Source organism: Rhineura floridana, chromosome 7 (genome assembly GCF_030035675.1).
Source record: "Rhineura floridana isolate rRhiFlo1 chromosome 7, rRhiFlo1.hap2, whole genome shotgun sequence".
Classification (NCBI taxonomy): domain Eukaryota; kingdom Metazoa; phylum Chordata; class Lepidosauria; order Squamata; family Rhineuridae; genus Rhineura; species Rhineura floridana.
Window position 1 is genome coordinate 4,111,009 of NC_084486.1, and position 14,486 is coordinate 4,125,494.

Genomic DNA, 14,486 nt, shown 5'->3' on the forward strand with positions numbered 1-14,486 from the left:
AGGAAAAATGGCCGAGGAGAATGTCAGTCCTGTTGCTCCGGCCATTTTCCACAAGTGAAAATTATCCAGACACGGGAGAAATAAGTACTTTCATCCTTGTATGCAAATACATAATAATTCAGGATTGCTCAGGTTGAAGCTTTGGCTCCAACTATTCTTTAGGAACAGCAGATCCTGCTGCAGCTCTAAGTCTCCATCAAGTGAATGGTCCTTTCTTCTATCAAGGCACTTGAGCATTTTTGTTTGTTTTGGCAAAAGGGAGAGAGGTGAGAAGGGAGAATTTTGCACCATCTTTAATGTATGTGTCAGTAACAGATATGCCTGGGTTTTCTGATGCCCAGTGAAGAAAAGGGAACATCACCATCCAGGACGTTGGCAGTGATGTTCATCTGAGGCACTTTCTTGAAATGAACAAACACATGGAGCCTAGCATACACTTCATCTATTTCACCTATGTGCATTATTGCTGATGTGTGTTTGTCCTCATCTTCATCTTCCAGAAAGAATACGAAAACGTTTCTGTTCACACAGGAATTCAGTGGTTAAAATATAGTTTGTTTCAGTAGCTTTGCAACTGCTATCGTTGGCAATGTGTTGAAATATAGTTTTGTTGTTTTAAATTTTGTATTGTCTTAACTGTTGTATGGCTACCCCAGGCAATAATAATATAAAGCTGTTTTGCGGTCCTTCTAGCCCAGCATGGCCCACTTCAACTGGGAGTGGGTCTAAAGCCTAAGGTAGGGATATTTTCCAACCCTCTGACCTATGATCCTTTTTTTTTTTAAGGTGGAGATGCCGGTGATCGTAACTAAGACCTTATGAATGCAGGACACGTTCCATATATGCGTTATGATGAGAGGAAGAAGCTAGACTGCGGTGGGTAGAAGTCCGACACCGCCCCCCTCGAATGTTAAGGCGCGCAGGGGGGCGCGCGTAAAGGACTCCAAACTGATCATTAGGAAACACAACAACCCACGGTGAGCGGAGGGGGGTCAGAGGGTCTTCTCTCCGGAAAGCGAGAAAGACTGCAATCCAATACATATCTACTCAGGAGTAAGCTCCACTGGCTTCAACAGGCCTTACTTCCAGGTAAGTGTGTATTGGATTACAGCCAAAAAGAAGCAGGAAAAGGATAAAGTTGTTCGTTCGGAAGCACCTCGCGTTGTGCTGAAATACCATCCCCATTCCCCCTACACTCTTGTCCAATTCCACCAGCTCTTCTATAGCAGCCTCTCCCGGCCATCCTTACTGAGCTTTCCGGAGCGGATGCGGCCCCCAGCTCGCCCCGAGGCCTCCAGCACGCGCACGTCGGCGAAATGCCGGGAGCCCTGAAGGAGCCGCTGGGCGGCGCCTAGTCCTGCCAGTCCTGCGCCCACGATCAGCACCCGCGGCCGGGCCGGGCCTCTGGGACTTGCTCTCGCCAGCTCCATAGCCCGCGCTGTCTCCACTCTTCTCAAGCGGGCTGCTGCAGCGGCGGCTTCTCCTCCCTCTCACGCACTGCCTTTTCCCTTCCCGTAAGGATAAGGCAACTTAAGAACAACGACAACACCCATCGAGAGTCCCGTAGTCGTTTGACTCGAGACTTCCGGGTTCGTGTTGCCGTCATTTCCCCCGCTCGTCTTGGCTTTGAGCGGAAGCGAGAGCTGTGCATACCAAAGCAAGGAAGAAGTTCAGCTTTTATACTTGGGAGCCAAACAAGAGTACAAGAGTTGTTGCTTTTTCTAATTCTTAACTTTTATGTGAGAAGAGTGATTTTTAAATGAAGCTTTTTAAAGACGATGGCTAGAGAGCAAGTGACGAAAGACATGCTGTGAGGCTGATCAGACACGAGTAAAACATCATAACCGTGCCTACTGTGTGGTGGTAAAGGCGGCAAAGAAGGCCCACTTCTCTGCCTCCATCGCATCCTCAAGTAGCCATCCGGTGGAGCTTTTCCGTATTGTCAGGGGTCTATTGACATCAACTCCAGGATCCTTTGGAGTTGTTGGCATCAACTTTTAGACCCTTTGGAGGCCCACTGTGAATTGTTTGCAAGGCACTTTGAGGGTAAAGTTGCTCATCTCCGTAGCAGTCTTGATGCCCCGTCCACATCCACAGTAGTCCCCAGTGAGGTGTCCAGTGCAACGTCTGCTGCAACTTCTTGGGAACGGTTTCAGTTGATGTGGCCTGATGACATAGACAAGGTGCTTGCGATGATGCAGCCAACAACGTGTCCTCTTGACCCTTGCCCTTCTTGGCTTATTAAAGCTTGCCGAGGGGGGTTGACCGAGTGGATCCAGGGTGTGGTCAATGCATCCTTGTGGGAGGGAGTGATTCCAGCTGCCCTGAAAGAGGCGGTGATCTGACCACTCCTGAAAAAGCCCACCCTGGACCCATTGGTTTGTGACAACAACCGACTGGTTGCAAATACCCCTTTTTAAGGAAGGTGATTGAGAGGGTTGTGGTGCGGCAGTTGCAGGTACTCTTGGATGAAACAGATTATCTTGATCCATCCCAGTCTGGGTTCAGGCCTGGTCATGGGATTGAATCGGCCTTGGTCACCCTGATGGATGACTCTATTGGGAGAAGGACAGGGAGTGTGACCCTGTTATTCTTACTTGATCTCTCAGCAGCTTTTGATATCATTGACTATGGTACCCTTCTGGTCCAACTTGGTGAGATGGGTATTGGAGGCACTGTTTTACAGTGGTTCCAATCCTATCTCCAGAGTTGCTCTCAGAGAATAGCATTGGGTGACTGTCTTTCGGCCCCCTGGCAATTGTGCTGTGGGGTGCCACAGGGTACCATCTTGTCCCCCATGCTGTTTAACATCTATATGAAACCCTTTAGAGCAGTCATCAGGAGATTTGGGGTGAGGTGTCAGCAGTATGCTGACAATAAAGGTAAAGGTAAAGGTGTCCCCGCACTTGTAGTGCGAGTCGTTTCCGACTCTTAGGGTGACGTCTTGCGACGTTTACTAGGCAGACCGTATATATGGGGTGGGATTGCCAGTTCCTTCCCTGGCCTTTCTTTACCCCCCAGGATATGCCGGGTACTCATTTTACCGACCATGGATGGATGGAAGGCTGAGAGGACCTCGACCCCTTTTACCGGAGATTCAACTTCCTCCTTCCTTTGGAATCGAACTCCGGCTGTGAGCAGAGCTTTGGCTGCATTACCGCTGCTTACCACTCTGCGCCTCGGAGGGCCCTATATGCTGACAATACCCAGCTCTATTTCTCCATAACATCTGAATCGGGAGAGGCCATGCAAGCCCTGGACCGCTGCCTGGACTCGGTGGTGGGCTGGATGAGGGCCAATAAACTGAGTCTGAATTGGGTTGGTGGTTCCTGAGTTTGCATAATTGGTCAGTTGTCTGCTTTGGATGGGGTTATACTCCCGCTGAAAGAGCAGGCTCATATTGAGCTTCGGCTATGGGGTGGTATACAAATGTAAATAATAATAATGGGGGTGTTCCTGGATCCATCTTTATCACTAGAGGCCCAGGTGACCTCCGTGGCTAGTAGTGCCTTTTACCAGCTTCGGCTGGTAAGACAGCTGTGGCCATTTCTGGACCGGAATAGCCTAACCACTGTTGTCCACGCACTGGTAACCTCCAGGCTGGATTACTGTAATGCACTCTATATGGGGCTGCCCTTGAGGTTGGTCCGGAAGTTGCAGCTGGTGAAAAATGCGGCAGCAAGACTGCTCACTGGGCAGGGTATCGCCAGCATGTCACCCCACTGCTGAAAGAATTGCACTGGCTGCCTATTTGCTACCGGGCCAAGTTCAAGGTTCTAGTTTTGGTGTACAAAGCCCTATACAGCGTGGGACCAGGATACCTGAAAGACCATCTTATCCCTTATATACCCAGTTGATCATTGCACTCTGCAGGTGAGGGCATCCTGCAGATACCATCTTATCAGGAGGTCCATTCCACACAACATAGGAAATGGACCTTTAGTATAGTGGCACCTACCCTGTCGAATTCCCTCCCCTTAAATATTAGGCAGGCGCCATCTCTGTTATCTTTTCGGCGCCTTTTGAAGACTTTTCTCTTTCAACAAGCCTTTTGAGACCTATCCCAGTCTGCGTTTGTGTTGGAATTGCTTTTAATTTTTTTTTTAATTTTAAACAATATGTTTTTAACCCTTTTTTCAAGATGTTTTTAAAGCTTTTTTTAAAAAAATGTTTTAAAAGTTTTTTGTTTTAATGTGTTTTAAGGTCTGTTTTTATGATGTTTTGATATGTTTTTAGTGCTTTTGTTTGCCGCCCTGGGCTCCTGCTGGGAGCAGGGCTGTGGAGTCGGAGTTGGAGTCGTGGAGTCGGAGTCGGAAGCAATTTTGGGTGGAGTCGGAGTTGGTAGAAATGTACCGACTCCAACTCCAGCTTCAAAATAAATTTTGATTGACAAATTTTTTAAAATATAAATTCAGAATGTCAGAGAAGCTTCCCATGAAGTCAGCTCTAGGTGAGCATTTCACCATAACTCAAGATGGAAAACATTTTGTGTGTCAGTATATGACACAGGACCCAGATGAAGACAAATGCTGTGATGCCGAGATCAGCGATAAAAATGCTCCTATGAGAGCTTCCAATTAAAGAAGACATTTACAGCCCTTTCCAGGGCTGTGGAGTTGGAAGCAATTTTGGGTGGAGTCGGAGTCGGACAGTAGAAAAATAGAGGAGTTGGAGTCAGAGTCGGAGTCGAAGGTTTGGCGTACCGACTCCACAGCCCTGGCTGGGAGGAAGGGTGGGATATAAATCAAATAATAAATAAATAAAATAAAAAATAAACATTTACAAACTGACCTGTACAATACAAATCCTGATCCCTAGATTGTATGAGACAGTTCTGAGACTGGTTTACATAGGGTTGTTACCCAAATCCCTTTCACAGTTGTTTTTATAGCAATGAAGTGGGTGGTTGGATTATTTGAACCTTCAAACCCTAAATAAAAATGAGGGCCATCTACAGCTGCAATCCTTCTGGAGGAAGGGCAAGAAATAAATTCAATAAATAATTGCCTAGCAATAAGCCTCACTGAACACTGCAGGCCGTACTCTGTGTAGTATTTTTTGTACAGTTAGTCAAACTGCCCAAATCAACTATAGACTTTCAAGTCTGTGTCAATAACAAATCATCTCACTTGCAAAAACTGTAGTATCTTTTGTAATCTGTCCAGCTTTTTTAATTCATGATAGTGAATGGAATTTTGAACAACCCCCAAGTATTTTACAGAAATTTGACCCCCTTGATTTTGCTATTCAGCTTCCTTTTTAACAAACCCTCCCATTTCAGGGAAGTTTCCTCTTTTTAAGTCAAATGTGACTGTGTTGGGTTTTCTTGGGCATTGTCCACTTAGACATATGTTGAATTTGATAGCATTATGGGTACTGTCCCAAATTGATTCAACACTTGTTTGTAAAATAAATAGGTTTTTACTTATATACCATTTTTGTTACATGGATGGGGATATCGTGAGGAGTTAAATTATAATTCTTTAAATATGTTTAGCAATTCTGCAGCGGTTTAGCCTAAAACTGCTGGAATTAAAAAGTCTTATGCTGAGACCTGAAGGGGAGATTTTTTTAGCCTGCCCCATCTTTAAATCTTGACCAGGATGTCAAAATAAAACAGAAAAAAAGAACACAATATAAATTGAATCACATTGATTGTTACTCCAACCTTTCCTGCCTTAACTTCCAGAAAGTGTTTTAGGATTGGATTTGGGATTTGGGAGAGTCTCCAGTAGGAGGCAGTATTGTAACCGGAAAGCAGTCACCATAAATGCTTTTCTTTGTGTCATTGCTTTCTGAACATAAAAACATAAGAAGCTGGATCAGACAAAGGCAAGATCCTTCTGTGATCTTTTGTTCTAGATCTGCACACAGAGTGAAATGCGCTGTTGCTGAAAGCTATAAACTTCCTCAGTTTATGAGATTTGCAGACAAGCAAGAAAAAGAAAGTGTTTTCAGGACTTTTGAGAGGTTCTAGCTATTGCCTGGAGCAGGGCCAGTTCTAAAGGGTGGCCAGGTTGGGCACTGGCCCGACGGCCCCTGGAGCTACAGGGGGCCCCTCAGCTGCTCTTCCGTTCCCCTTCCGTGATCCACGGGCCCACCACGTCTCCCCACTTACCTGTCTGCTGTCTTTTACCGTTGCCCTTAACAAAGATGGCGGCCGCGGTTTCCCCAAGGTACTGAAGCCCCTGCTGCCATCTTAGTTGATGGCAGAGATGTGTGCACATACATTCCCTTAGGGAAACCGCGGCCACCATCTTGGTTAATGGCAATAGTAACAGACAGGAGACAGGTAGGTGGGGGTGGGGTGGGGTGCCCTCGTGAATGCGAACGTGCACGCGAATGTGAACGCTCATGCGCGCACACGCCGGAGCCCAGGGCAAGCTGATGCCCAAGGGCCCCGGCATTCCTGGAGCCGGCCCTGGCCTGGAGGTCAACAATCCCCTGTCAATCACAACCCTGACTTCAATTATTGGCTAAAAACCTGAAAGGGTGGGGTTTAGAACAGCTGGCTACTAACGGAAGTTGCAGAGGGTGGTGGATGACACTTTGGTGCATATCTCTTGACCCAGACCACCTAGAAACTTTTTGTTAAATGAAAACTAAGAGTTCGGAGTTTGGGGTGACGCACTTGGAGAGGACCCAAAAAAACTGGAGTCTCCAGGTGAAAACCAGAATCCTGGCAACACCAGTTGAGAAGTGGTGCTTCCAGACATGGTCAGTTTAGCAACCCCCCAATCACTGCTATTCCGTTTTAAACTGGAAGTAGAGTAACAATTCTGATTCCAGAGTCTAGACTTCTAACATTCTGTAGCCAAATGAACAGTTCTTTCCCCAGCCCCAGTTGGACCAGTTGGTCATGGAACCGACCAGAGGGACGGCAACCCTGGACTTAATCCTCAGTGGGGACCGGGACCTAGTGCGAGATGTAAGTGTTGTCGAACCAATTGGGAGCAGTGACCATAGTGCTATTAAATTAAACATACATGTAAATGGCCAATTGCCTAGAAAATCCAACACGGTCACATTTGACTTCAAAAGAGGAAACTTCACAAAAATGAGGGGATTGGTAAAAAGAAAGCTGAAAAACAAAGTCCAGAGGGTCACATCACTCAAAAATGCTTGGAAGTTGTTTAAAAACACTATATTAGAAGCGCAACTGGAGTGCATACCGCAGATCAGAAAAGGTACCACCAGGGCCAAGAAGATGCCAGCATGGTTAACGAGCAAAGTCAAGGAAGCTCTTAGAGGCAAAAAGTCTTCCTTCAGAAAATGGAAGTCTTGTCCGAATGAAGAAAATAAAAAAGAACACAAACTCTGGCAAAAGAAATGCAAGAAGACAATAAGGGATGCTAAAAAAGAATTTGAGGAGCACATTGCTAAGAACATAAAAACCAACAACAAAAAAATCTATAAATACATTCAAAGCAGGAGACCATCTAGGGAGGCGATTGGACCCTTGGATAATAAGGGAGTCAAAGGTGTACTAAAGAACGATAAGGAGATTGCAGAGAAGCTAAATGAATTTTTTGCATCTGTCTTCACAGTGGAAGATATAGGGCAGATCCCTGAACCTGAACTAACATTTGCACTGAGACAAATAGTGGTAACGAGAGAGGAAGTTCTAGGCTTAATGGACAATATAAAAACTGACAAATCACCGGGCCTGGATGGCATCCACCCGAGAGTTCTCAAAGAACTCAAAGGTGAAATTGCTGATCTGCTAACTAAAATATGTAACTTGTCCCTCGGGTCCTCCTCCGTGCCTGAGGACTGGAAAGTAGCAAATGTAACGCCAATATTCAAAAAGGGATCCAGAGGGGATCCCGGAAATTACAGACCAGTTAGCTTCTGTCCCTGGAAAACTGGTAGAAAGTATTATTAAAGCTAGATTAACTAAGCACATAGAAGAACAAGCTTTATTTATTATTTATTTATTTATTTATTTATTTATTTAATTGCATTTCTAAACTGCCCTATAGCTAACAGCTCCCAGGGCTTTGCTGAAGCAGAGCCAGCATGGCTTCTGCAAGGGAAAGTCCTGTCTCAGTAACCTATTAGAATTCTTTGAGAGTGTCAACAAGCATATAGATAGAGGTGATCCAGTGGACATAGTGTACTTAGACTTTCAAAAAGCGTTTGACAAGGTACCTCACCAAAGGCTTCTGAGGAAGCTTAGCAGTCATGGAATAAGAGGAGAGGTCCTCTTGTGGATAAGGAATGGTTAAGAAGCAGAAAGCAGAGAGTAGGAATAAACGGACAGTTCTCCCAATGGAGGGCTGTAGAAAGTGGAGTCCCTCAAGGATCAGTATTGGGACCTGTACTTTTCAACTTGTTCATTAATGACCTAGAATTAGGAGTGAGCAGTGAAGTGGCCAAGTTTGCTGACGACACAAAATTGTTCAGGGTTGTTAAAACAAAAAGGGATTGCGAAGAGCTCCAAAAAGACCTCTCCAAACTGAGTGAATGGGCGGAAAAATGGCAAATGCAATTCAATATAAACAAGTGTAAAATTATGCATATTGGAGCAAGAAATCTTAATTTCACATATACGCTCATGGGGTCGGAACTGGCGGTGACCGACCAGGAGAGAGACCTCGGGGTTGTAGTGGACAGCACGATGAAAATGTCGACCCAGTGTGCGGCAGCTGTGAAAAAGGCAAATTCCATGCTAGCGATAATTAGGAAAGGTATTGAAAATAAAACAGCTGATATCATAATGCCGTTGTATAAATCTATGGTGCGGCCGCATTTGGAATACTGTGTACAGTTCTGGTTGCCTCATCTCAAAAAGGATATTATAGAGTTGGAAAAGGTTCAGAAGAGGGCAACCAGAATGATCAAGGGGATGGAGCGACTCCTTACGAGGAAAGGTTGCAGCATTTGGGGCTTTTTAGTTTAGAGAAAAGGCGGGTCAGAGGAGACATGATAGAAGTGTATAAAATTATGCATGGCATTGAGAAAGTGGATAGAGAAAAGTTCTTCTCCCTCTCTCATAATACTAGAACTCGTGGACATTCAAAGGAGCTGAATGTTGGAAGATTCAGGACAGACAAAAGGAAGTACTTCTTTACTCAGCGCATAGTTAAACTATGGAATTTGCTCCCACAAGATGCAGTAATGGCCACCAGCTTGGATTGCTTTAAAAGAAAATTGGACAAGTTCATGGAGGACAGGGCTATCAATGGCTACTAGCCATGATGGCTGTGCTCTGCCACCCTAGTCAGAGGCAGCATGCTTCTGAAAACCAGTTGCCAGAAGCCTCAGGAGGGAAGAGTGTTCTTGCACTTGGGTCCTGCTTGCAGGCTTCCCCCAGGCACCTGGTTGGCCACTGTGAGAACAGGATGCTGGACTAGATGGGCCACTGGCCTGATCCAGCAGGCTCTTCTTATGTTCTTAAATGTTGGGTAGTGGTATCAGTTTTCTTTTGGACCATTGTTAAAAACACTTCCTCCTCAATGCACTCCCAATGATTGCACCTGCACAGCAAGAGTTGAGGGACATGTTACAGTAATTGAGGTGTTTCCTATAGAGGATAGATTGACCACACAGAAGGAAATGGCTAGCATAAGAGTGCTGAGGCCACAGGCTGAATCAGGACTACCAAGCCATTTGATAGGACTGTCCAGACCCCTCCCGTGGTCACCACATGTCACAATCCCACTTCAGGGTCCTGGTCTCTTAATGGTTCTCTCACTGGCCCTAGCACAGATCTCCCAATATCCCACTGCTAGGCAGCACCACCTGACACTCTCTGTAAACAATATTGTCTTGAGACAAGTCTCCTGGCCTATTGCTACGTAGTGTCTGGGTGCACTTACAGGCCACAACCCCCCTGTATCTTTGTGCCTATAATGATTACAGCCCTGGGTTGCTCTGGATACCTGATGATGTTACACTATCTCTTCACCGCTGCCACCATTGATACTGTTTCCCAACCTTGGTATATACCCTGCCCACCCTTCTGGTCTGTGAAACCCAGCCAAGGATCAGGCCTTAGGTAAACCAAGAACTATTTATTTATTTACACAGGGAATAACAAGATTACGTAAAGGTTCTGTCAACATGCGTGTGGTCTCATAAGATGAGTTACTCTTGATATAACCTGCCTCACTACCCACCTAAATCCAGTCCACCCCTCCAAAACCCAGAACCAACCACCACCAGCTCCAAAAAAACCCCCAACCCCTCACAACTGTCATCCTCTCATTTATACGTTCAGACACCCAGACGCTCAGCCAATCATCATACAACACTCACCAACATTCCAACCCATGTACTTCCCCCTATCACTCAGTCTACTTACCACATATACTCTAATAAACCCGCACTTACCATATTTACAGTAATTACATTTACAGGGGCATCACAAGGACCTGCTAGCTCCCATCTTCCTTCCTATTGCAGCACTGGTTTGGGAAGGGATGTTCCTCTCCTCATGCAGCACCGTGATGGAGAAGGAAAATCACCAACTCAGGTTGAGAAGACCAGAGGCAGCAATTGCCACCACCACCCCAACAGTGCCTGGCTGAAAGGAGAGGTTTGAATTATATATACATAGCCTGCATATGATATGCTATATGTGCGGCATGTGTGGGTTTGTGCATTAATGTGTGGTGAGTGTATTTGTGTGCAAAAGTGAGTGAGTGCATGTTATTTGGATGTGATCGCCTCTGGCATGCAGCCTTTGGAGGATTGGCAACCTTGAATGTGGCCCTTGGGCCCAAAAAGGTTAGTCACACCTTGTCAGCCAGAATCCATGCTATATCATTTACTGAACTGCTGCATGATGGGCCATCTATCAGGAAATTGTCCTGCTTTCCCATTGTTTGCTTTTTAAAAAAAGTTTTATTTGCTAAGCAGGATGAATCTAAACAGAGAAAACATGGAAGGATGTTTTCATCAATACTTTGTGTAGATGACCTGTAAAAAATGAGTGAAAAAGCCTATCTGTATCACACAGACAGTAAATACCAAATACAATTAGAAGACCAGAAAGGGAAAAGGCTGGTGGTCAAGATAGGTAACGAAAAAGTACTCAGATAAGGTGGCTCAGTTATTAGTTCAAAACATTATTTCCGATTCTTCATTAAATGCCTGAATGTTCTGGTTGGAATCATGGAGTTGGAAGGACCTCCAAGATCATCTAGTTAACCCACAGTTAATTTTGTTACTTTTGTATAGCCCAGTTCAAGTGTCTGCCTGAGCACATGAGGACTCCTCTTCAGACTTTCACACATTTGGTTCCCCACATTACGAAACAATCTTTGTACAGAAAACTGCCTCCAGTTCTCTCCAGTATCCTCTGTCCTCTTTCTGCTTACTTCACTGTCTCCTTTCTTCTCTTCCTTTTAAATCCCAATCCCCAGTGTTCAGTTATGGTACATTAGGCACACTCAAGCTGCAGAGGGTGGTAACTGAGATCGCTCCCCCTTATTGCTTCAGTTGTAGCCTTGTGTATCTTTCCCTGCATACCAGCACATGCTGTCTAACAGTAGAATGTCAGCAGGAGGCCCCAATTCCTACATTTCTTTTCTCCACCAGACAGACATTAAGAGTTTATTGAGGGCTTCTATGGGCTTATCCAAATGGAGTGGGATAATCCACGGTTTCCATATTCGGTTTGTCATCTGATAGTCTTCACTTTGCCTTTTAGTTCGCTCTTTCCCAATTAAAAAAACTGCTTTTTTGCACCCGCACATGCAGCGGTAAGATCCCTACATTCTTTTCACTTTTTCCAAGCTCCGCCTCTAAAACCTCCCCCTATCAACCAATTGATCAGCAAAAAAATTACGTATGCTGCTCTCCCCCTTTGCAACAAAGCACAATATGGCTGTAAAGGAGTTCTCGCCTCGGAAGGAAAGGCTGCTGGTCGGTTTCATGCCAGCCTTGTTTGTATTTGCGATATTATGCTTAAATGAATGTATGCTTTTCTGCCTTTATTGATATTTAAGGAGATACACACGCTGGCAATTGCACTTATTTCTCAAAAAAAGCAAAAAACGTGTCACCGCCCCTCCTTCTCCCTTTCCTTCCCACGGCGGAGCAGGCTTGAAACCGACCAGAAGCCCTTTTCTAAGTTTGTATTTGTGATATTACACTTAAATGAATGTATGCTTTTCTGATTTGAAGCAAAACCCCCAGCAAGTACAATGAAATTGACAAAGCTTTCAGAGGCAGGCTGAAACCGACCATCCCCCCTTTCTCGCTTGCTGTGCATTACAGATCTCACCCAGAGCTGCCGCCCAGTTTGCAGGCTGGCAAAAAATAAAATGCATCTGCGCAGTAGTTGCAGACACCCCCCCAACACTCCACCATTGCGATGATTGGTTCAATTTTCCCAGGCTTATTCTCGCACATGTGCAAAAGTGCAGATACGTGATTGGCTGGAATGAGGAGAAGGGGCAAGGGGAAATGCCCAAGAACCGCCCATCAGCTGCAAAGTCCGCGGTATTGCATCCTAACTCCTGAAGGCACAGCAGATGATTCCCGATTTTAAACAGCAAATCGCATTTTTGCCGGTATTGCAAGGAGCGGATTTAACCCGCAAAAATGCGTAACAGTGCGAGACATCATTTGGACAACCGAAAAATAATGAACACACATAGCGGGCGTGTCACACATTTTGCAGTCGTCTGGATTAGCCCTATATTTATTTTACAATGCTCAGACTTGTATGGTTGGGTAATGTTTCATCCTTTCATATTGGAAATGTATTTTATGAATTTAAAAAGTTAAAGTTATATGTGTATGAACTTACAAATATGTATACAAATATAGTAGGATAAAGGGGAAATTATATTTTCTGAATATGGTTTCAAGGAAAGGCTGACTTCAAAAAAGATATATCTCAACCTCACACTCTTAGAATCTTTTAAATTTTAACGTAAAGAACTTAGTAACAAATTTATTTATGTATCACGCATTTATATATTAAATTGATATCCCGCCCTTCCTCCAAGAAGGAGCCCAGGGCGGCAAACAAAAACACTAAAAGCACTTCAAAACATCTTAAAAAGACTTTAAAACATAAACAAAACAAAACATCTTTAAAAACATATTAAAATGAGCACCACCTTTAAAAAAACAACTTTAAAAAATCTTTAAAAGCAATTCCAGCAGAGACACAGACAAATCAGAGCAGAACAATAAGAAAATTAAAAACAAGGACAAGTTGAATGAGCGTGGATGAACATTAGAACATTATTTTTAATGCTAAGAAATTGGAAGAAATGCTTTTTAAAAAGGTTGTTTCACAGCAGGTCTTTTAAGAAGAGAAGCTGGTGATTCAACCTGTGGCTTTATACATACAAAGCAATGGATACTCTCCTATAGAATCCTCTCTCTCACTATTGCATTCCGAGTGTACTATACATCAACAACTTTACAAATAAGTGGTCACTTCCAATGACCCATTCACTGAACATTCATTCTGATTTGTTTGCACAAAGTTTGCAGGAAGGTTAGACAATGTCAGTTGTTTATTGAGCATTCATTCTGATTTGTTTGTGGGGAGATTATACAATGTTGCATCAAGCAATTTTCCCCACACACTTTCCAGTGTACTTTCCCATCACGTTTCTTGTTGCAAATAGTCTGGTTTTGTGGGGCAACTGGTTTTTTTTGCACAAGAGCACCAAACCAACTTCATTCATGCAACCTGAATATGCTGGTATGTGATTGACACCCACCCCAAAATGGTGACAGTCTGGAAGCACCCTACATTAACAGCCACTAGTGTGGTTGAAATGATAGGGTTCCTCCATCTGCCTGTAACATTAATCATATAAATATATTGATTGGAAATGTGGAGCTTCTAATACATATTATTGCTACAATTGGTGGGCCTATAGTAAGCTTCAAGCATTTGGGAAATCAGCAGTCGGGATTATCAAGTGCTATTTAAAAATGCACTGTCAGAAGTTGATTTGGAATTTGTATTCATATTACTAATTGCATGTTGCTAGGAAATTTCAAAGACCTACAGAAACAAAACTTTTGTAGAAAATCTAGGACTTGGCAAAGATGACAAAGATAACCAAATTGTTGCAAAACAAGAATGGTATATCTAGGCTAAATATGCTTGAGAATAACTATCTCTTAATTACTGAATAGGTTTCCTGGAATTCAACAACTTATTATAGATACATTTACTGTAATGGGGAAGGAATATACTTCATTATAAGGCATACAGTTGCTTTTAATATGAATAAATAATTCACTATTGTATATAAAGAGGAAGTAGTCTAAATGGCTCTAATGTGTGAGTTGTATCTTATAACATAAAATTTTAAGAACTCTGTTTTCAGATACTTAGCCATCTCCAGAAAGAAACTGAAGTCTTGCTTTGGACATGGCAGCCATCTGGGTGAGAACTCTTCGCACCTTGTGGTCTCCCCAGAGTGAGTGGAAGTGCTGGCAGCTGAGTGCTCCGAAAAGTACCTAGTAAAGCCTTAAGCCTCTGATTCCCAACCATAGCAATTAAT

The 14,486-nt window shown here is 44.0% G+C and overlaps 1 protein-coding gene across 5 annotated transcripts in view; it reads right to left on the reverse strand.

Moving 5' to 3' along the window:
* The window catches only part of PAOX (polyamine oxidase), a 30,226-nt gene extending 15,791 nt beyond the window's left edge, over positions 1-14,435 (reverse strand). The window contains exon 1 of one of the 5 annotated variants that reach the window (XM_061634747.1): positions 14,386-14,435. Coding sequence is in view for 2 of the 5 variants with exons in the window: in XM_061634745.1 (XP_061490729.1) it covers positions 1,250-1,430 (181 nt within the window). In the remaining 3 variants the exon portion in view is untranslated. Of the gene's footprint in view, positions 1-1,249; positions 1,626-10,335; positions 10,429-14,313 lie in introns of those variants that run through there. The other 4 variants (XM_061634746.1, XM_061634749.1, XM_061634748.1 and 1 more) reach the window with 4 other exon arrangements.
* Positions 14,436-14,486: the final 51 nt, after the last annotated feature.